General features: G+C 41.2%; 1 protein-coding gene across 6 annotated transcripts in view; it reads right to left on the reverse strand.

Annotated features, from left to right (window-relative positions):
- fancc (FA complementation group C) overlaps positions 1-24,841 on the reverse strand; it is a 238,349-nt gene that overhangs the window by 197,034 nt on the left and 16,474 nt on the right. For all 6 annotated transcript variants that reach the window (XM_078568327.1, XM_078568308.1, XM_078568290.1 and 3 more), the window contains exon 2: positions 2,864-3,112. In XM_078568327.1, coding sequence (XP_078424453.1) covers positions 2,864-3,034 — 171 coding nt within the window. In that variant the 5' untranslated portion in view covers positions 3,035-3,112. The remainder of the gene's footprint in view (positions 1-2,863; positions 3,113-24,841) is intronic.

A 24,841-nucleotide genomic window follows, 5' to 3' on the forward strand; every position in this document is an offset into this window, starting at 1 on the left:
GTAAGTCATCACCACCTTCTCAAGGGCAATTAGGGAATGGGAAATAAATGCTGACCTAGCCAGCAACACCCACATCCCATAAAAACATAAATTAAAACTATTGTTGCAAATGCAGACCCATTAATGTCCATTCAGGAAAGCACACAAAATCTAAGAGCAGCAAAGCAGGAGCAGAAGTCCAACACAACAGGTCTGTTCTGAAGATGAGTCATATTAGACTCGAAACATTAACTCTCTTTCTCTCTTCACAAATGCTGCCAGACTGCTTAAGTTTTTCCAGCACTTTGTTTTTATGACAGGTCTCTATGCCCTTTTCACTACACCTAGGAAGTACACATCACCAGACAGTGCAGAAGAAAACTAGCCCTTATGAGTTTGGACTCTATATCTGAGAACGTCCAGTTACGAGGATCACCTTGAGGCACTGTTCTGATGCGGGACTCTACCTAGTACATTCCAAAGTTCTGAAAGGGAAAGTCTGCTTAAAATACTTCTCCCTTTCTTACTGGACAATTGGAATCCATATAATTAAAATTGCTGTGTTTAGCATAAGTCATATTATGAATATAACCCTACTGCAAAATTTGTCACATTTTTCAGATTGGCCAAATGTCCATGTAATTCACTTAAATATATCCACAGTAGCAAAAGGTATCTGTGACAATACTGCTTCCTAATGAATATTTATAGCAAAATAAACTCTATTCAGGAATTCAAAAAAATACTGAACTTAGCAACACTTACCTATTACATCCTTATCATACTTTCAGCAACTTTGCTTTCACACACCACCCTTGGGTTTTCCACGTCATTTGTTCTGACAGCTCCTAAAGTTATCCTCACCTGTTTGTATTGTGCAACTCTGTGTACCTTGCTGCTGTTATAATTTCCCGTACGCTTCATTTTTTCCTCTAAGCTTTGCCTACCAGCCACTCATTGACCATTCTACATGCCAGCAATCCCCACAACCAATATCCCAATGTCTCCACTCCCTGTCTTTAATAGCATGGATCCCAGCTAGTAGTAATAAGAAAAATAATACAATTTATGAAATTTCCTCGATTATTTCAGCCTCCATGTTCACCTGCCAACTAGGATCACTGCCTCTTGAAGGTAATCTGATGACATTGATATGGGTTGTGTAGTCCACATCCTGGAGAGATGCTATTTCAACTGAGATTTACCCCAGACATATTTGACACTGAAGAAATATGCTACTGATTGGGTACTGTGATATAATCTCCTCTATTTAATGTCCTCACACAATAGTCCACATCTGAAACCATGCTACAATACATTAAGGTTCCAACAGAGTGTGCCACCACACTGCCTACTTCTATCATTGCATGACTTCATTAAATTCATTTTCAGATTTTATGATTGCAAAGATATGTAAGTTTTGAGAAATGGCGCCTGTTTTCATTATTCACAGGCTTAAGTTTTCAAAAATACACAAGCCTATGATGTGGCCGACTTAAAACAAAAAAGCGAAGTTCACTGGAAACTGACATACCATCTGAAAGCTATCACCGGTACTGTTCAAAACCATTAACAGAATCACTAACTGTTACTCTTCAAAATGCAGCTTTCAATTATGATCAAGGTCTTGCATAGCATTGGTGATGACTAAATCAATTACAACAAAAAGGTACAACAGCATGTTACTGGAGTAGGAACACAAAGGTAGTGAACTCAAAATTCCAAATGAATTCATAAATATGGTAGTTTGTGGGCTGGCACCAGAAAAACAATTACCATGAAAGCTAGTTCATTAATGTCCTTCAGGGAAGAAAAAAATGCTATCCCTACTTAGTCTGATCTACACGTGACTCCAGTCCATGCTATGTGATGGATTTTTAATACTCTCTAAATGGACCAAGTCAGCCATACAAGCACTGCACTCTTACACCATAAAGATACAAAATTGTAAAAAAAAGTATAAAGCACTGCTGGTTCATGCTAACAACTATAATAACCTGCAAGATCCTTGTCTATATTTCAAAACATTGTTCTTAACTTTTGAAATAACTCTCATAAGACTTTGCCTCTGGCACAGTGTACAAGATTTATTGGTTTTGTGATAGAAAACAAGCAAGTGAAAGAGCAAGAGTACAAACCAAGTGAAAAAATTCAAGTGAAAACAAAAGATAGAATCAGAGGGACACAGAGAGAAATATGATAGAGAAAAGGGGAGAAAGGAAGAGAAAGGGAGGAAGAAAGAGAAAGGGAGAAAGGGACGGAGAGACAAAGGACACGAGAGAAAAAAGGTATTTTTGCTTTGATATTAGGTGTAAAGCTATGAATTAAAATGAAAATTCTCCAAAGATTACTTACAAAAATACAAATATCTTATTACTAAGGTATTAGAGTAGAATGTTTTTTTTAAACCATTATGTCTCAATTTCAAAACGAAGATTTAGGTCTCAGAAGTAAGACATTTTGGATGCATTTAGAGGTATCTGCTTGAAAATGTTTATGATGTCACCAGGTCAGTGTCCGCAATCGACATGACAATCCAAGGGCAAGGTACAATCTTGCAAGTAGAAAATCCTACTAATTACCCAATTGAAAACCTTACAACTTTATATTTCAAAGAGGAAATTAGGCTGCTTGATTGGTTAAGAAGTCTCATGTGACATCTCTACCAGAGAAAGCCTCCTTTCATAATAAATCAAAATTGCAAGAAATACATTCCTGTTAACATTAAGTATGGCCTGGTTCCCAACTGGCTGCAGTGAGGTCCAGCAAAAAAAAAACAGGAATAGTCTCTCTGCTACTATTAACTTACTACTTGTCCCAATCTGTGCAACAGATTGTCTCTGGCTACGTCTTTAATAATTCTTTCCTTCCGTGAGTTGCTTACCATATGCTGTATGGCTTCATAAATCTGCTTCAGGAACTCCTGTAATTTAGGCAGGTGTAGGCAGACATCTTGTTGCGATTCAAAAGTGGTGGTCTGGCCCCACTCAACCGCCTTATTCAACCAGTACTCAAAGCCAAAGCTGGAAGCAGAAATGGAAGTTCCTTTGGCCATACCACAAGCCACAAAACTCAAAATCAAGTTTTAATAGTCATTTAATAGGAAAGGGTTCTTCTGCAAACACTGTGGAGCCTGCAAAAGAAAGAAGTGAATTTTTAATAACTTTTCAATGTGGCTTCTGAACAATTTTTTTGAAAATCAGAGTATAAATATAATGAATTTTTTGTGCCAAAATGGCAGCAACTGAGTTCTAATAAGTGAATTACTTTAAAATCCGTTGCCCAGCTGGGGCTCAAATTTTTACCATCTGAATTTGTCACCACCAGTATTTCATTACAACAGCAATAAAATACTGCTCTGCACAAAGTAACAGTTACCACAAATCTGGAAACATGTATAAGGCACCAACATTTTGTCCCTTCGTGTCTATACACAAAACATTGACTTTTTGTTAAAGTCATCAAACAGATATCACTAAAATAGTTGTCTTTATTGACATTGGTGGAGACACATCCCATAGACGTAAACAGTGAGGGAGGAGAGAAATTACAGTGAAGAAAAAATCTGGCATTTCACAAGCCTAAATAAAGAAAAAAAATGTGGTACTAAACTGTGACAAAACCAAGATGCAGATGAGAACATAAACCACACAAGCATTGCTTAGAGCAGTTCATTTGGTTTTTTTCAATCCCAGTTTTGTAGCCCGTTATGAAAGTACTTTGTTGAAGCAAAAATAAAATTGACCAGTTATGGATTGGTAGAGGCATATAAACTCAGTGCTATGGCCCTGGAGAGATGAAAAACATCCAACTTAACCTGGCCCGAGTACTCGGGCTAAAACGGCCTTTTGTTATTACTACCTTGGTGAAGCCCTTTCCCCCCCGCCTGTCAAGTCTCTGGCCCCTTTTTTAATTTTACCCATGTGGAAATTCAGCCTCCGCAGTTGTTATCTAGCTTGCCTAGTGATTAATGGAGCTTTGAGATTTCACTGAATCATAGCAACAAACTATTCAAGCTAAAACAACAGCAACAACTGCAGGAGTCAACAGGCCTCTAATATCTAATACAAATATAAAAATCAATTTTTTTTATTCATTCACAAGATGTGTGCGTTGCTGACAAGGCCAGCATTTACTGCCCATCCCTAAGTCCCCCAAGGTGCTGGGGAATTGCCTTCTTGAACCACTGCAGTCCAGTGGTGTACTTATACCCATAGTGCTGTTAGGAAGGGAGTTCACGATTTCGACTCAGCAACAGTGAAGGAACAGTGATATAGTTTCAAGTCAGGATGGCGTGTGGCTTGGAGGGGAACTTGCAGGTGGTGTTGTTCACATGCATCTCTTGTCCTTGTCCTTCTAGGTGGTAAAGGTTGAGAGTTTGGAAGGATATGGGATACAATGATACCAGAGAGCACAATTGGGCCATCCAAGGAAAAACCTATTAATAAATATACTGTCAAGTTCAGAGTGTAAAAACTATTGTTCATCAGAATTTCTAACCCAAAATACCTGGTAATGCGGCCCACAAAATCCTAGCAAAGTATTTCTATTTGTGCTTATATTGTGCTCACTCACTAGTTCCTCCTGATTATATTCCATGGGTTGGAAGTATGCTTTATGATAAATAATTCATATTTCAGAGCACCAAGAGCTATTAATATTCACAGCCTTGGCTATATTTAAATCAATGAGATTTAAATTATATAGGTGGTCCACAAGGTTCCATGTGTTGAGCAGTAAACAAAGGCAAAAGCTTCAACACTCTGTACAATCTGAATCAATGCCATTGAATAGTGCAAGATTCCCAAACAGTTAGCACTTTCTTCTACTGAATGAGGAAGATGATGCAAGAAGGAGGGCTTTAGATTTCAGGGACAATGGGACCAGTTCTGAGGAAGATGGGACTTGTACAGGCCAGACAGGTTGCACCTGAACAGAGCTGGGATGATTTTCCTAGCAGGGCGATTTGCAGATGGTTTAACCTGGCAGGAGTGTGGGAACCAGGAGGTAATATTAAAGAACACCAAGCTGCAGAGAGAATTGTGTAGTATAAAGGGTTAACAGATGGGATAAGCTAATGTATGACGTAGGTGATGATGTACTACTGACATCAGCCAGTCATGTGTTAGACTTGTGAGAGAGAGAGAGAATCATGCCTAAGAGCAACATGCCTACTCTGTAACCTGTTTAGAAGTAGCACTAATAAACAAGTGTTAAGCAGATACCAGAGTATGTCTACAGTCTGTCCAAGAGCAAAATCCAACACCTAGAATCCAAGTTAAAAAGACTCATCTCAGAACAAATTGGGAGAGGTATATAGCACTAGAGTAGGAAATAGTAAGGTATTAAGTAGGGTTAGCATAAGAGGGAATGTAATAAAGTCTAAATTAGGGTTACTGTGCATGTATGTGAATGCACAGAGTGTGGTAAATATGGTTGGTGGTTGCAGGCACAGATAGCTACATGGAAATATGATGTTGTGGTGATAATGGAGATCTGGTTCAAAGGAAGGCAGGACTGAATACTAAATATTACTGGATGCAAGGTGCTCAGGGAAGATAGGGAAGGAAAGAGAAGAGGAGGTGGTAGCAATATTGATTAAAGAGAACATTGCAATGCTGGAGAGAGAGAATATCCCAGAAGGGTCAAGGACAGAACCTATGTGGCCAGAACTAAGAAACAAAAGAGATACTATTACATTGTTTCGTGTATTCTACACCAACTACTGGGAAAGATGTAGAAGAACAAATTTGCAAGAAAATTACAGAGAAGAGTAGAGACAACAGGGGGCTTTAGTTATCCTAATATAGGCTGGGATAATAATAGTGTAAAGGGCGGGGAGAGGCAAGAGATCCTAATGTGCGTTCAGGAAAATTTTCCACAGCAGTATGTTTCCAGTCCAACGAGAAAAGGCGGCATTGCTAGACCTGGTTCTTGATCAGATGGGCCAAATTGATCAAGTATCACTGGGGAACATTTAGAGGACAGTGATCATTGTATCATAAGGTTTAGGTTAGCTATGGAAAAGGACAAGGAACAATTCCAGGGTAAGAAAAAATAGTTGGGGGGAGGGCAAATTTCCATGAGGCAAGAATTATTCCAATTTATCTGGGCCACATTCAAAGGTTGGCAGACAAGACTGCAACTGAACAATGGAACACCTTTAAAGAAGATAGTTCAGGTACAGTCAAGGTACATTCCCATGAGGGAAAAAGGTAGGCCAAACAAATCCAGAGCTCCCTGCATGATGAAAGGGATAGAGATTGAGATGAAACAGAGAAAGTGTACATATGACAAATGTCAAGTGGATAATACAATTGAGAATCAGGCTCAATATAGAAGGTTCAGAGGAGAATTGAAAAAACAAATACGAGAAGCAAAAACAGTGTATGAGAAGACACTGGAACCTAACATAAAAGGGAAACTAAATGTCTTCAATAGGCATATAATTAGTGAAGGAGGAGTGGGGTCAATTAAGGACCCAAAAAGGGATTTACGAATGAAAGCAGAGGGCGTACCTGAGGTACTTGTAGTATAAGGGCTTGGCACAGAAAGGGTTAACATGGGACTGGGTACAGTACCTTCCACAGTGTGATAAAAAGGAACACATGACCAGAGTCTAGAGGGCAGTCTTGAACTGGACAGAGATGTATGTAGAGGCAAGCATGGAAACAGCTCCTAGCTTAGACCTTATACTGTATATATGTATATAGTTACAAGTAGTTAATAAACGCTTACTGTTAAACTATGCAAGACTCAGAACCTCTTCATGAGACCTACCAAACTACATGCAACATGAAGAAGAGTGGAAGGGCAATAGTGATAGGGGACTGGGGATTCCATAGTCAAGGGATCAGACAGGTGTTTCTGAGGCAGTAAACGTGACTCCAGGATGGTGTGTTGCCTCCCTGGTACCAGGATCAAGGATGTCACGGAGAGGCTGCAGGTCATCTTTCGGGGGAAGGGGGATCAGCCAGAAGTCGTGATCCACATTGGTACCCCTATTACTATTGCCCTTCCATTCTTCTTAGGTGGGAAGAGGGATGAGGTCTTGAAAGCAGATTTCAGGGAGTTAGGAAGAAAATTAAAAAGCTGGACTTCAAGAGCAATAATCTCAGGATTACTCCCAGTGCCACATGCTAGTGAGCATAGGAATAGGAGGTTTGATCGATTAAATACGTGGCTGGAGAACTGGTGTAGGAGGGAGGGCATCAGATTTCTGAAGCATTGGGACATGTGCTGGGGCAGGTGGGACCTGCACAATCTGGACGGGTTACATCTCAACAGGACTGGGACTGATATTCTCACAGGGAGATTTGCTAGTGCTGTTGGGGTGGGTTTAAACTAGTTTGTCAGGGGGGTGGGAACCTGAGGGGTGACCCAAATTGGAAGAAAGTAACGTTGGTAAAAGGAAGTAGTAGTGAGACTAGAAGGCAGGAGAAACAAAGCAGAGGGTTGAGTATGCTTCAAATGCACATTGTCAAAAAGACAAAGTTAAGGGCACTCTACCTGCATGCATTTGTAATAAGGTAGATGATCTAAAGGCGCAAATAGAGGTAAATGGGTATGATATAATTGCCATTACGGAAACACGGCTACATGGTGACCAAGACTGGGAACTGAATATTCAAGGATATTTGACGTTTAGGAAGGACAGACAAGAAGGGAAAGGAGGTGGAGTTTCGCTGATAATAAGGGATGGGATTAGTGCATTGGTAAGGGAGGATCTCAGATCAGATGTACAATGTGTGGAATCTGTATGGGTGGAACTAGAGCAGCAGACATTGGTTGAAGTTGTTTATAGGCCACAAACAGTAGCGGTAATGTGGAGCATGGTATTAATCAGGAGATGAGAGCATCATGTAGCATGGGCAATACCGTAATCATGTATGACTTCAATCTGCATATAGACTGGGTAAACCAATTGAGCACTAATGCTGTGGAAGACAAATTTCTGGAGTGTTTTCGGGATGGTTTCCTAGAGCAGTATGTTGAGGAGCCGACTAGAGGACAGGCTCTTTTAGGTCTCATATTATGTTGTAAAAGAACCTTTAGGGAGAGTGGCCACAATATGATAGAATTTTATATTATGTTTGAAAGTGAGGAAGTTCACTCTGAAGCAAGGGTGTTAAAGTTGAATAAAGGAAATTATGAAGGTATGAGGGACAAATTGGCTGAGATGGATTGGGAAAATACATTAAAAGGCATGACTGTACATAGGCAATGGATAGTCTTCAAAAAATTACATAGCTTACAGCACCTATACATTCTTTCAAGGCACAAAACCCCAAAAAAAGTCAGTCAACCATGGCTGACAAAGGAAGGTAAGGGCTGTATAAGATTGAAAGTAATGGCTTATAAAGTTGCCAGTAGTAGTAAACCTGAGGATTGGGAGGCTTTTAGAATACAGCAAAGACCGGCCAAGAAACTGGGAAAGAAAGGGAGAATAGAAAATGAATGCAGTCTAGCAAAAAACGTAATAACAGGCTGTAAAAGCTTCTAGAGGTATGTAAAAAGGAAGTGCTTGGCTAAGACAAATGTGGGTCCATTGCAGGCAGAGTCAGGTGAATTCATAATGGGGAACAGAGAAATGGCAGAGAAGCTAAATGATTACTTTGTGTCTGTTTTCACTAAGGAAGATACAGGAAATCTCCCAGATTTAGAGATCCAAGGGACGAGAGAGAATGAGGAGTTGAAGGAAATTAGTGTAAGTAAGAAGGTTGTATTGGAGAAATTAATGGGACTGAAAGTTGATAAGTCCATGGGACCTGATATTCTACATCCAGAGTGTTGAAAGAGGTTGCTACAGAGATAATGGATGCATTGGTGATCATTCTCCAAAATTCTATAGATTCTGGAATGGTTCCTGAAGATTGGAAGGTAACAAATGTCACCCCACTATTTAAGAAGGGAGAGAGAGAGAAAACAGGGAACGACAGACATGTTAGCCTTACATTAGTAGTAGGGAAAATGCTAGAATCCTATTCTAAAGGATGTCATAAATGGATAGTTGGATAATCATGATCTGAATAGGCATAGTCAGCATGGATTTAGACCATAAGATGTAGGAGTAGAAGTAGGCCATTCGGCCCATCGAGTCTGCTCTGCCATTCAATGAGATCATGACTGATCTGATAATCCTCAACTCCACTTTCCTGCTTTCCCCCCATAGTCCTTGATTCCCTCACTGATTAAAAATATGTCTATCTCAGCCTTGAATATACTTAACGACCCAACCTCTACAGCCCGCTGTGGTAAAGAATTCCACAGATTGACTACCCTCTGAGAGAAGAAATTCCTCCTCATCTCAGTTTTAAATGGGTGACCCCTTACTCTGAGGTTATGCCATCTGGTCCTAGACTCTCCCACAAGGGGAGACAACCTCTCAGCATCTATCCTGTCAAGCCCCCTAAGAATCTTATGTGTTTCAATAAGGTCGCCTCTCATTCTTCTAAATTTCAATGAGTACAGGCCCAACCTACTCAACCTCTCCTCATAACAAAATCCCTCCACACCTGGGATCAAATTAGTGAACCCTCTTTGGACTGCCTCCAATGTCAGTATATTTTTCCTTAGATAAATGAACCAAAACTGTTCACAGTATTCTAGGTGTGGTCCAACTAGTGCCTTGCATGGTTTTAGCAAGACTTCCCTATTTTTATACTCTATTCCCTTTGAAATAAAGGCCAACATTCCATTTGCCTTCCCTATTACCTGCTGCACTTGTATGCTAGCTTTTTGGGATTCATGCACAAGGACTCCAAAACCCCTCTGTGCTGCAGCCTTCTGCAGTCTTTCTCCATTTAAATAATATTGAGCTCCTCTATTCATCCTGTCAAAGTGCATAACCTCACATTTTCCCACATTATATTCCATCTGCCAAGTTTTTGCCCACTCACTTAACCTGTCTATACCCCTCTGTAGACTCCTTGTGTCATCCTCACCACTTACCTTCCCTCCTATTTTTGAGTCACCCGCAAACTTAGCGATAGTGCATTCATTTCCCTAATCTAAGTCAATAATTGAGGCCCCAGCACTGATCCCTGTGCCACTCCACTAGTTACAGGTTGCCATCCCGATAATGCCCCCCTTATCCCAACGCTGTCTTCTATTATTTAGCCAATCCTCTATCCATGCTAATATACTACCCACAACACCATGGGCTCTTATCTTATCAAGTAGCCTTATGTGTGGTACCTTATCGAACGCCTTTTGGAAATTCAAATATATTACGTCTATTGGCTTCCCTTCATCTATCCTACTTGTTACCTCATCAAATAATTATAATATATTTGTTAGGCATGATTTCCCCTTCATGAAGCCATGCTGACTCTACTTGATTAGATTATGTATTTCTAAATGCTCTGCTATTACATCCTTTATACTAGACTCCAACATTTTCCCAATGACAGATATTAAGCTAACTGGCCTATAGTCACATGTTTTTTGTCTCCCTCCCTTTTTGAATAAGAGTGTTACATTAGCCGTTCTCCAATCCTCTGGGACTTTTCCAGAACCTAAGCATTCTTGGAAGATTACTACCAGTGCATCCACTATCTCTGTAGCTACTTCCTTTAATATCCTAGGATGCAACCCATCAGGTTCAGGGGACTTATCAGCCTTTAGCCCCATTAGTTTCCCTAGTACTTTTTCTCTAGTGATAGGTATTGTATTTATTTCCCCCCCCACCCCCTCCCACTTTTGCCCCTCGATTATTTAGTATTTTTGGAATACTATTAGTATCTTCTGCCATGAAGACTGAAGCAAAGTATTTATTCAATTCCTCTGCCATTTCCCGGTTCCCCATTATTTCCCCAGCCTCATTCTCTAAGGGGCCTATGTTGACTTTGGCCTCTCTCTTCCTTTTTATATATTTAAAGAAGTTCTACTGTCCATTTTTATATTACTTGCTAGTTTACCCTCAAAGTTTATTTTCTTCCTCTATTATTTTTCTGGTCATCTTTTGTTGGTTTTTAAAACTTTCCCAATCCTCTGTCTTACCACTAATCTTTGCCACAATGTATGCTTTTTCTTTCAATCTGATACTATCCTTAACTTCCTGGGATATATCTTTGTTGTGAATCATGAATTATTTACTTAAACATCTGCCATTGTTCATCAACCGTCTTTTCTGCTAAACTGCTTTCCCAGTCCACTCCAGCCAACTCTGCCCTCATTCCATTGTAATTACCCTTATTTAAGTTTAGCACAGTTGTTTCTGACCCAAGTTCCTCACTCTCAAACTGAGTGATAAATTCTACTATATTATGATCACTGTTTCCTCGGAGATCCTTTACTCTGAGATTATTTATTAAACTTACCTCATTACACATTACCAGATCCAAAACAGCCTGATCCCTGGTTGGATCTACAACATATTGGTCTAAGGAACCGTCCCAAATACACTCTATGAATTCTTGCTCATGTCTACCTCTGCCAATTTGATTTTCCCAATCTACAAGAAGATTAAAGTCACCCATGATTAATGTACTGCCTTTTTTACATGCCCTCATTATCTCCTGATTTATTCTCTGCCCTACAGTATAGCTACTATCAGGGGGCCTATAGACTACCCCCACTAGTGTCTTCTTCCCCTTGTTATTTCTTTCCTCCACCCATATGGATTCTACATCTTCTGATCCAAGACCTTTTCTTGCTATTATTTATTCCATCTCATACTAATAAGCCCCACCACCCTTTCCTTCCTGCCTTTTGAAAAGTCACATACCGCTGAATATTTAGTTCCCAGCTTTGATCTCCTTGTAACCACGTCTCCATAATGGCTATAAAATCATACCCATTAACCTCTATTTGTGCCGTTAATTCATTTTTGTTCCGAATACTATGTGCATTTAAGTAAAGGGCCATTAATTTAGCATTTTTACCATTTCCCCCCCTTTTGACCCTATTTGCTGCTTTTTTTTAATGTTTGTACACTCTGTCCCTTCCTTTCACACTCTGGGCAACATTACCTAAATAGCTGCCCTGCAAGGCTGCCATGTCCTTTTGTTTTGTAAGCCTACGTATCCCTTTCCAGAACCCTCACCCCATCTATTTAGTTTAAAGCCCTCTCTACAGCCCTAGTTATTCGATTCGCTAGGACACTGGTCCCAGCACGGTTCAAGTAAAGCCCATCCTACTAGAACAGCTCCCTTCTACCCCAGTACTGGTGCCAGTGCCCCATGAACTGAAACCCATTCCTCCCACACAAATCTCTGAGTCACGCATTTAACTCCTTGACTTTATTTACCCTATATCAGTTTGCCCGTGGCTCAGGTAGCAATCTCGAGATTATTAACTTGGAGGTTCTGCTTTCTAATTTAGGTCCTAACTGTTCAAATTCTTTCAGCAGAAGCGAATGGGAAATCATGTTTGATGAACTTGAAGTTTGTTGAGGACGTTCCTAACAAAATTGATAAGGGAGAGTTGATGTACGTGGTATACTTGGGTTTTCAGAAGGCTTTTGATAAGTCCACAAAAGGTTGATTAGCAAAATAAAAGCACATGGGATAGGAGGCAATATACTGTCATGGATTAAGGATTGGCTAACAGGCAGAAAACAGAATAGGAATAAACGGATCATTCTCATGTTGGCAGGCTGTGACTAGTGGGGTAACACAAGGATCAGTACTTGGGCCCCAGCTGTCCACAATATATATCAATGATTTGGATGTGGGGACCAAATGTAATATTTCTAAGTTCGCGGATAATACAAAGGTGGCGGGAATGTAGGTTGTGAGGAAGATGTAAAGCGGCTACAAGAGGTTTTGGACAGACTTAGTGAGTGGGCAAGAACATGACAGATGGAACGTTATGTGGAAAAATGTGAGGCTTTCCACTTTGGTAGAAGGAACAGATGTGCAGAGTATTTCCTAAATGGTAAGAGATTAGAAAGTGCAGATGTACAAAGGGACCTGGGTGTCCTTGTCCATAAGTCACTGAAAGCTAACATGCAGGTGCAACAGGCAATTAGGAAGGCTAATGGGATGTTAGCCTTTTATTGCAAGAGGATTTGAGTGCAGAAGTAGTGAAGTCTTGCTTCAATTGTATAGAAGCTTGGTTAGACTGCACCTGGAGTACTGTGCACAGTTTTGATCCCCTTACCTCACAAAGGATATTATTGCCATAGAGGGAGTGTAAATAAGGTTCACCAGACTTGTTCGGGAGATGGCGGGACTGTCTTATGAAGAGAGATTGGGGGAACTAGGCCTGTATTCGCTAGAGTTTCGAAGAATGAGAGGTGATCTCATTGAAACCTACAAAACACTTAAAGGAATAGACAGGGTAGATGCAGGTAAGATGTTTCCCCTGGTTGAGGAGTCTAGAACCAGGGGACACAATTTCAAAATAAGGGGGAAGCCACTTAGGGCTGAGATGAGGAGAAATTTCTTTACTCAGAGGGTTGTGAATCTTTGGAATTCTCTACCCGAGGGCCATGGAAGCTCAGTCATTGAGTATGTTTAAGGTAGAGATTTGATAGATTTCTGATTAACAATAACGTAAAGCATTATGGGGATAGTGTGGGTAAAAGGCATTGAAGTTTTTGATCAACCATGATCGTATTGAATGGTGCAGCAGGCTCAGAAGGCTGAATGGCCTTCTCCTGCTCCTATCTGAAATTGGAGCAGCCATTGGAACAACCCAGTATCTCAAAGAAGCTGGAGAAATTTAAAACCACAAGATTGAAAAAGCAGCATTCTGAGCTGATGAAAAGCACCAGAAGTGAAGGCACAGAATGAGATCATCAGAGAAAAGCTCCAAAGCAGGACTGGAAGCAAAAGATAGAAATAACATTCCAGACTGCAGCAGAACACTCCATCAAATCCCATGGAAGTCCAGCTTCAATACCCAAAATACGCAGAGCCAGAAGACCTAGTGGGGGTAGCTAAAAAACTTAAGTTCTTGGCCAGAACAAGTTTTAAAAAGCTTTTAAGTTGGCAGCAGTCAGAATCGTTGTTTTAAAGCCCACGCGAGCAGCCTAAGTCCAGAGTTGGTGCCTGAACGCATGGCTGCTGAGCTCGCTCCAATCAAACAAAAATACTTTAAAAAAAGAACCAGTAAAAGTTTTCATGGCTCGAAAATATTTAGATACTGGGGGACGACTCAAAAAGGTCGATCAGAGAGGTGCTGCTGAAAATTTAAAACACAGAAATTGCAACCACCATTACTGAGAGCCTGCCAAATCTGACAAGCGTGGGAAGACTCGTTGAGAAGAAGCATATGGCAGCACCATCTTGGGTTTCCTAACAGCATGTATAACTATCCGCACTTTAAATCTTAAATGACCATGGATCAAAAATCCACCTTACCAGGTCAGTGTGGACTCATCCAGGGCCCAGATCAGTCACAAAATTGGGGACATTGAAGAAAGAGATTCCTTAGATACATGATTGCTTCAGGTCTAGACAAAAAGCTGAACACGTTAACACACTGCTTTATTCAGCAAGTCCAAATGCCAATGATATAACAGCTAGACAAGGAATCAATGAATCCTCAGCAAAAATTTGATGAAGTTTTAAAATCAATTGACACATATTTTAATTTGAGCAGTAACATGGTCCTTGAAAGAGTAAAGTTTAACAAATGTGTCCAACAGCCTGGAGGACGTGTTGACTCCTTCAATTATGAGATTTACAGAATGGGTGAAGGCTGTGAATATGGTGACCTGAAATCATAGCTAATCAGGGACAGAATTGTTGTCGGAGTGGTGGACGATGCGCTCTCAGTCAAGGTTTGACCCTGGAAAAGGCCATTCAGATCATCAGGCAATTCAAAATCCATTTACAACACAGATCCATCTTGAGGGGCGAAAGCAAGCTTTGGTAAAGAGCAACCCCCACTGTCCAGCTGGTAAAACAGCAGAGGAGCAGGGACACTCCAGGCCAAGGGAAGCAATACCTTAACCGACCACTAGAGGGTGGGCAATCATGCCAGCACTGTGGAGCCCACAGCCATGATCAATGTCCAGCAGTCTCAGCATAGTTTTTTAATTGCAACCGCATAGGACAATTCAAAAGCTAAAACGACCAGTTGCACAGATGATCCCAAATCAATTCACGAGGTCAAGGTATCACACCAAGAGGAAACACAACCATGCTTCTTAGCTGAGGTCAAAAATCAGGGATTTTTGTTCTGGAACATGGATACCTCAGTTAATGATCATCTCACAAACTTTAAATTGGACATGGGAGCCAGCAGCTCTGTTACAGTCTTCTCGGACAAGGAACTGTGACTGAGACACCACTGGCTAAGAATGACAGACACACCACTCTATGGGCCCGGAGGAATCAGACTTCCGATTATAGGCATGATTCTGAAACCATTAAGGTATGGCAGCAAACAAATCTTTGAAGTCAACTCCTAGAATAATATGTTGTGGATCCAACCAGGGATCAGGCTATTTTGGATGTGGTAATCTGTAATGATTATAAATGATATATGATCTCAGAGTAAAAGATCCCCTCGGAAAGAGTGACCATCGCATGGTGGAATTTAGCATTCAGCTTGAGGGTGAGAAACTTAATTTGGAAACAACTGTGCTAAACTTAAATAAGAGTAATTACAAAGGAATGAGGGCAGAGTTGGCTGGAGTGGACTGGGAAAGCAGTTTAGCAGAAAAGATGGTTGATGAACAATGATAGACGTTTAAGTAAGTAGGTCATGACTCACAACAAAGATGTATCTCAGTGAGGAAGAAGGATTGTAGGAAGGGGATAAACCAACCATGGTTATCCAAGGAAGTTAAGAATAGTATCAAAGTGAAAGAAAAACATTCAATGTGGCAAGAATTAGTAGTAAGCCAGAGGATTGGGAAAATTTTAAAAACCAACAGAAGATGACCAAAAAAGATAAAGAGGAAGAAAATAAACTTTGAGGGTAAACTAGCAAGTAATATAAAAATGGACAGTAACAGCTTCCTTAAATATATAAAAAGGAAGGGAAAGGCCAAAGTCAATATAGGTCCCTTAGAGAATGAGGCTGGGGAAATAATAATGGGGAACCAGGAAATGGTAGAGGAGTCTTCACGGTATAAAACGCTAATAGCATACAAAAAATACTAAATAGTCATGGGGCAAAAGTGGGGGAGGAAATAAATACAATAACTATCACTAGAGAAAATGTGCTAGAGAAGCTAATGGGGCTAAAGGCCGATAAGTCACCTGGACCTGATGGGTTGCATCCTAGGATATTAAAGGAAATAGCTGCAGAGATAGTGGATGCACTGGCAGTAATCTCCCAAGAATCCTTAGACTCTGGAAAAGTCCCAGGGGCCTGCAAAACTGCCAATGTAACACCTTTATTCAAAAAGGGAGGGAGATGAAAAACGGGTGACTATAGGCCAGTTAGCTTAATATCTGTCATTGAGAAAATGTTAGATTCTATTATAATGGATGTAATAGCATAGCATTTAGAATTGAATGTAATCAAGCAGAGTCGGCATGGCTTCATGAAGGGGAAATCATGCCTGACAATTTATTAAAATTCTTTAACAAGGTAACAAGCAGGATAGATAAAGAGGAACCAGTAGATGTAATATATTTGGATTTCCAAAAGGTTACTTAATAAGATAAGAGCCCATGGTGTTGGGGGTAGTATGTTAGCATGAATAGAGGACTGGCTAACTAATAGAAGATAGAGAATTGGGATACGGAAGGGATTTTCAGGACGGCAGCCTGTAACTGGTGGAATGCCACAGGGATCAATGCTGGGGCCACAATTATTTACAATATATATTAATGACTTGGATGAGGGAAATGAATGTACTATCGCCAAATTTGTGGATGACACAAAAATAGCTGGGAAGGTGAGGATGACACAAGGAGTCTACAGAGGGGTATAGACAGGTTAAGTGAGGGGCCAAAAACTTGGCAGATGGAATATAATGTGGGAAATGTGAGGTTATGCACTTTGGCAGGAAGAATAAAGGAGCTGAATATTATTTAAATGGAGAAAGACTGAAGAAAGCTACAGCACAAAGGGATTTGGGGGTCCTCGTGCATGAATCACAAAAAGCTAGCATACAAATTCAGCAGGTAATAGGAAAGGCAAATGGAATGTTGGCCTTTATTTCAAAGGGAATGGAATATAAAAATAGGGAAGTCTTGCTAAAACTATACAAGGCACTAGTTAGACCACACCTAGAATACTGTGAACAGTCTTGGCCCCCTTATATAAGAAAAGATATACTGACATTGGAGGCAGTCCAGAGAAGGTTCACTAGGTTGATCCCAGGAATGGAAGGATTTTCTTATGAGGAGAGGTTGAGTAGGTTGGGCTTGTACTCATTGGAGTTTAGAAGAATGAGAGGCAGCCTTATTGAAACATATAAGATTCTTAGGGGGGCTTGACAAGGTAGATGCTGAGAGGTTGTTTCTCCTTGTGGGTGAGTCTAGGACCAGAGGGCATAATCTCAGAGTGAGGGGTCATTAAGACAGAGGTGAGGAGGAATTTCCTCTCTCAGAAGGTTGTTAATCTGTGGAATTCTTTACCACAGAGGACTGTAGAGGCTGGGTCGTTTAGTATATTCAAAGCTGTGATAGACAGATTTTTAATCAGTAAGAGAATCAAGGGTAATGGGGAAAAGGCAGGAAAGCGGAATTGAGGAACATCAGATCAGCCATGATCTCATTGAATGGCGGAGCAGACTCGATGGTCCAAATGGAGTACTTCTGCTCCTACATCTTATGATCATCCGTAACCAGTCTTTTTCTCTTCTGAGCAGAGATGACTCTGTTGCCCTGAACCTTCTTAAAACGACAGAAGACATCAAAACAATCTGTCGTCAATTACACAGAACTGCAAGTTCCTAAGAGCCCCAACAGACAGGATACTCTCGACTGGGACTTCAGCTCTGAATTGTCCTCACACTTTGCAGAACCGGTTTGTCCTCTTTCCTTGCAGGTGCCAGAAGCTCCTCATTGGTCAGACCAGCAAACGACTCAGACAGTTACAATGCCTCATGTGGAAGCTAGCCAAGAGATGAACCAGCAGCAAGATGAGCCTCATCCTCCGGCTCAGGCATCTGTTGGTAAGATACCACAAGACACCACGATACAGATGCTGGAACAGAGAAGCAGCCATCAACCAACCGTAGCACACCTCAATGAGGCAAGGAAGCAAACCAACTAGAATATCATTGCACAGAAAGCTAAACTGCAAGGTAAGCCCGCTGATGCCTCTTCCTGTTGTGTGGGTACGAGTTAACACACCAAACCACACGTAGGAAGAAAAACAGAATGAGTACTATAGACGAGATGCGAGTTCGTCCTCCCTGTAAGGAACAGGATAAAGCAATGACAATCGATAACACCAGATATGGATTTGAGAAAGAGAGGTTCAACTTCCAAAGAATGAAAAAAGGAAATTAGGATCAATCAACCAACCAAATGCCAAAATCAATAAATTCAAAGCAACCTCCTAGTCATCAATTTAAAACAAAAACAGAATTACCTGGAAAAATTCAGCAGGTCTGGCAGCATCGGCAGAGAAGAAGAGTTGACGTTTCGAGTCCTCGAAACGGAGGACTCGAAACGTCAACTCTTTTCTGAGGACTCGAAACGTCAACTCTTTTCTTCTCCGCCGATGCTGCCAGACCTGCTGAGTTTTTCCAGGTATTTCTGTTTTTGTTTTGGATTTCCAGCATCCGCAGTAGTTTTTTGTTTTTATTCATCAATTAAGCCTAGTACAGCAGAGTCTACCACTCCTTAAACTGTTGTAAAGACAAGATCTGGAAGAATTATAAAGCCTCCAGAACACTTGACCCTGTAAACACAAAGACTTGAGGCAGAGAGAAGGGATAGTAGAAGTAATGGAAATATGTTGGGTAAACAGGAAGGCATTGTAAATACGTTGGATAAAGACTTGGGGGAGGTGTAGTATAAGGGTCTGGCATAGAAAAGGTTACCATGGGACTGGTTACAGTACCTTCCACAGTGTGATGAAAAGAAATGCATGACCAGAGTCTAGAGGGCAGTCTTGCACTGTACAGAGACATGTGTACAGGCAAGCACAGAGACATCTCCTAGCTGTTAATGTATATATGTAAATAGTTACAGGTAGTTAATAAACACTTACTGTTGAACTATACAAGACTCAGAACCGCTTCATGAGACCTACTACACACATCTTACAACAGTACTAAATGAGTACTTTGCATCTGTCTTTACCAAGGAAGAAGATGCTGCCAAAGTCATGGTGAAAGAGGAAATAGTTGAGGCACTTGATGGGTTAAAAATTGATAAAGAGGAGGTATTAGATAGGCTGGCTGCACTGAAAGTTTATAAGTCACCTGGACCGGATCAGTTGCATCCAAGGATACTGAGGGAAATTGTGGTGGCACTGGCTATAGTTTTCTAATCCTTGTTCGATACAGGAGTGGTGCCAGAGAACTGTAGAATCGCAAATGTTACAACCTTGTTTAGAAAAAGGTGTAAGGAATATCACAGCAACTAAATCAGTTTAATCTCAGTGGTGGAGAAGCTTTTAGAAATGATAATTCGGGACAAAATTAGCAGTCACTTGAGCAAATGCTGGTTAATTAAGGAAAGCCGGCATAGATTTGTTAAAGACAAATCATGTTTAACTAACTTGCTTGAGTTTTTTGATGAGGTGACAGAGAGGGTACATGAGGGCAATGTGATTGATTTGGTATACATGAACTTCCAAAAGGCATTTGATAATGCCGCACAACAGATTTATGAACAAAGTTAGAGCTCATGGAATAAAAGGTACAGTTAACAACATCGATGTGAAATTGGCTGAGTGGCAGGAAACAGAGACTCATGGCGAACAGTTGTTTTTCAGACTGGAGGAAGGTTTATACTGGGGTTCCCCAGGAATAAGTGTTAGGACCCCTCCACTTCCTGATATATATTTAATGACCGAGATTTTGGCGAACAGGTCACAATTTCAAAATTTGCGGATGACACGAAATTTGAAAGTATTGTGAACTATGGGGAGGATAAACTTCAAAAGAGCAACATAGGTTGGTAGAACAAAAACAGAAAATGCTGGAAAAACTCAGCAGGTGTAACAGCATCTGTGGAGAGAAAAACTGAGTTAATGTTTCAAGGCCGTATGACTCTTCTTCAGAGTTAACGTTTCGAGTCATACGTTAACTCTGTTTTTCTCTCCACAGATGCTGTTAGAACTGCTGAGTTTTTTTTAATTAATTGGATGTGAATGTCGCTGACTAGGCCAGCATTTATTGCCCATCCCTAATTGCCCTGTTCAGGGGGCATTTTAAAAGTCAACCACATTGCTGTGGGACTGGAATCACATGTAGGCCAGACCAGGTAAGGACAGCAGATTTCCTTCCCTAAAGGACATTAGTGAATCAGATGGATTTTTACGACAATCGTTTCATGGTCATCGTCAGACTTTTAATTCCAGATTTTTTTAAAAATTCAAATTCCACCATCCACCATGGTGGGATTCGAACCCCGGTCCCCAGAGCATTACCCTGGGTCTCTGGATTACCAGTCCAGTGGCAATACCACTACACCACCACCTCCCCCAACATTTTCTACTTTTGTTTCAGATTTCCAGCATCTGCAGTATTTTGCTTTTAACATAGGTTAGTGGAATGGGTGGACGAATGACAAATGAAATTTAATGACGGTATAATAATTCTCATAATGTTATTGGAATTTATTGTAAAATAGAGTAATAGTGGGATGTGTCTATGTGTGTGTGTGTGTGTGTGTTTGTGAGAGAGATTTAATTGGATTAAAGGCAGCTGGTCTGAAGGCTTTGATGTAAACATGGTAAACATGGGGGAACCAGACTAGATTGTTTTCAAAACAGGGAGTGAAATGTGTCACCTGGCCAGGTGAAGTTTAGAAAGACTGTGTTTATTTTTCCCAAAGATTACTGGTAAAACTTAGTGCTATGAGAGATTTTTATTATCAGAAAGATAAAGTCCAAAGACATGGTAAAACAATGGGTAGTTGCATTCATAGGAGAAAATATGTATAACGGAACTAAAGCTGTGTGTAAAGGTAGGCATTTTTAAGATCTAACAAGTGTGCAAAGCCTTCAACATCTGTGCCTCAAGCTGTTTTCAAAGAACTGAAGTTAAGAAAACTCACTTTGAATTTGACTGAGTCAGGGTATTGGGTGCCTTGCCTGAGTCTTTTAAAATCTATGTGTCTGACTATTGCCTTAATGAAAGTGTAACTGGGAGTCAGATTAAGCAGGGGATTTAGAAATCATTATAGTAGTAATTTGTAGACATATGTATGTGCTTAAAAATAATTTTTCTTGTTCGTAAATGTTTCATCTAGTTCTGTAAAAATCTATAAGACTTGGTGGTCTTGTTACTATTAAATTCAAGGCATGCATCTCAAAATTTATACAAATTGCAAAACAAGTTGTGGCAGTTGTTTCAAGTTTCCCTTTGGGATTTGGACAACTTAGCATTTACCATCAGCTGTGCCATAACAGTGTGAAGTGATTCATTTTAGTAGGAAGAACTGGGAGAAACTATATAAAATAAAGGATACAATTCTAATGGGGGTACAGGAGCAAAGGGACCTCGGGAATATACATGCACAAATCATCAAAGGTGGCAGGACTGGTTGAGAGAGTGGTTAATAAAGCATACAGACTCCTAGGCTTTATAAATAGGGGCATAGAGTATAAAAACAAGTAAGTTATAATAAATCTGTATTAAAAAACTGGCTAGGCCTCAACTGGAATACTGCGTCCAGTTCTGGAGAACATACTTTAGGAAGGATATGAAGGCATTAGAGAGGGTGCAGAAAAGATTCACAAGAATGGTTCCAGGGATAGCAACTTCAGTTATGTAGAACTGGAGAAGCTAGGGCTGCTTTCCTTGGAGAAGTGAAGGTCGAGAGGAGATTTGTTAGAGGTGTTCAAAATTATGAGGGGTCTGGACAAAGTAGATAGAGAGAAACTGTTCCCGTTGGTGTAAGGACCAGGAACCAGAGAACACCATTTTAAGATGAATAGCAAAAGCAGCAAGAGTGATACAAGGAAAGATTTCTTCATGCAGCAAGTAGTTAGGATCTGGAATGCACTGCTTGAGAGTGTCGTGGTGGCAGATTTAATTGTGGCTTTCAAAAAAGACTTGGATGATTATTTGAAGAGGAAGAATGTGCAGAGCTATGGCAAAAAGGCAGGGGAGTGTCACTAGATGATTGCTCTTGCAGAGTCGGCACATACATGGGACATGGCTGGCATAATGGCCTCGTCCTGTGCTGCAACTATTCTATGACTTATGGTTCAAACCTGGCTAGCTAGAGAAATTAAAGATAATATATTAATGAAGAGGCTTATAATGTTGCAAGGAGTAGTAAGACTGAGTATTGGGAAGATTTTAGAATTCAGCAAAGGTTGACCAAGAAATTGATAAAGAAAGAGAAAAGAAAGAAAATGAGAGTAAACTAGCAAGAGACATAAAAAGTGTTACAGCTTCTGCTTGTATGTAAAAAGGAAGAGATTAGCAAAAGTAAATGTAAGCTCCTGAGAGGCACAGACAGGATGGCCCAAATCTTTCGTTGCTTCCAATGCGGTCTCCTCTACATTGGAGAGACCAAACGCAAACTGGGCGACCGTTTTGCGGAACACCTGCGGTTTGTCCGCAAGAAAGACCCAAACCTCCCTGTCGCTTGCCATTTTAACACTCCACCCTGTTCTCTTGCCCACATGTCTGTCCTTGGCTTGCTGCATTGTTCCAGTGAAGCCCAACGCAAACTGGAGGAACAGCACCTCATCTTCCGACTAGGCACTTTACAGCCTTCCGGGCTGAATATTGAATTCAACAACTTTAGATCTTAAACTCCCCCTCCCATCCCCACCCCATTTCTCCCACCCACCCCCCCCTTTTTTTTCAATAATTTATATAGATTCTTCTTTCCCCACCTATTTCCATTATTTTTAAATCTAAAACTAAAACCTTGTTAGTCTGTCCACCCCACCCCCACTAGAGCTGTACTTTGAGTATCCTGTCTTCCATTCTTAATTAGCACTTTTCTTAGACAAATATCACCACCTTCAACACCTCTTTGATCCTTTTGTCTGTGACATCTTTTGATTATCTGCTCCTATCACTGCTTATCTCCACAATCACCACACCCTCAACTTCTCTCTTCCACCCCCACCCCCCACCCCCGCACCTTAAACCAGTTTATATTTCTCCCTTCTCCTAACTATGCTTCAGTTCTGCCGAAGGGCCATGAAGGCTCGAAACGTTAACTGATTTCTTCTCCGCCGATGCTGCCAGACCTGCTGAGTTTTTCCAGGTAATTCTGTTTTTGTTTTGGATTTCCAGCATCCGCAGTAGCTTTTAGCTTTTTGTTTTTGGCCCAAATCTTCGCGTCTCCAGATCATTGGAGGCTGGACATATGACTGAGATACATGTCGGGACCCTGTGGAAGTCCAGGTACGCTAACCTACGTGGAAATTGCTCAGGAAGTTTCAACTTCCCTGCTTTTCAGCCTCCCTGCGATTCCCCTGCTCCCCAGGGCCATCCGTGAATGTCTCCAACTCTGAGTGTCGAAGGCTTCAGACAATTCCGATATATTTACCTGGATAGTTGCCCAGGAATTGTTAGACAGATCAAAACCTAGTCTAACTCCTTGGTAACTACAAAACTGAATCCGCAGTCACTCACACTGACTGCTCCCCACCACCCGACTACCCAACTACTACCCCAAGCCCCCACTACCCTCCCGGCCCGAGTACCACCACACCCACCTGCCACCTTACACACCTGCCCACTTACCTCACCCGCTATAGCATTATCCGCTTAGCTCACCCACCTACCCACCCTACCTATTCACTCATTCATCCACTCACCCATTCACCAATATTCAAACATGCGCTTTAAACTTACCATAAGGCAGCTGGTGCCGTAAAGAGGGGGTTTTCTCCATCTCCCCCACCATCCTACAACAACTCTACACCACTGCACGGAGCTCTGAGGGACACTGCACTCCGCATTTCTGGGAAAGCTGGGTTTGGAAGGTCCGGAAGAAATGCAGAATAATGTTGAGTTGGGGGAATGTTCGAGTGGAGCGGCAATCTGATAATGATTGTGGCTTCTCAGAAGATCCGGCCTCACCGGATGAATTTTAAAAGGTGGATAAGGAAATGGCAGAGACACTGAACAAATACCTATCTTCATACCTTCCTAACAGTTGTGGCTGTAACTACACCAGATGGACTGCATCTCTTCAGGAATACAGGTCCATCACCTTCACAAGAGCAATTAGGGAAACATAAACCAGCGATAATTACATCCCATGAAAGAATAAAAAAGGCATAAAGGCCATTCCAGAAGTATCGGGGACCAAGGGTCTAGTGAAAATAAGGAACTTAAAAGAAATTAAAAGTTCAAAAAAAATTACAGGAGAAATTTTTTATTCATTCACAGGATGTGGGTGTCGCTGGCTAGGCCAGCATTTATTGCCCACCCCTAATTGCCCTTGAGAAGGTGGTGGTGAGCTGCCTTCTTGAACCACTGCAGTCCATTTGGTATTGGTACACCTATAATGCTGTTAGGCAGGGAGTTCCAAGATTCTGACCCAGCGACAGTGAAAGAACGGCGACATATTTCCAAGTCGAGATGGTGAGTGACTTGGAGGGGAGTTTCCAGGTGGTGGTGTTCCGATGTCTCTGCTGCCCTTGTCCTTCTAGATGGTAGTGGTTGTGGGTTTGGAGGGCGCTGTCTAAGGAGGCTTGGTGAGTTCCTGCAGTGCATCTTGTAGATGGTGCACACTGCTGCCACTATGATTCAGTGGTGGAGGGAGCGAATGTTTGTGGATGGGATGCCAATCAAGCGGGCTGTTTTGTCCTGGGTGGTGTCAAGCTTACTGAGTGTTGATGGAGCTGCACCCAT

Source organism: Cetorhinus maximus, chromosome 2, assembly GCF_964194155.1.
Source record: "Cetorhinus maximus chromosome 2, sCetMax3.hap1.1, whole genome shotgun sequence".
Classification (NCBI taxonomy): Eukaryota; Metazoa; Chordata; class Chondrichthyes; order Lamniformes; family Cetorhinidae; genus Cetorhinus; species Cetorhinus maximus.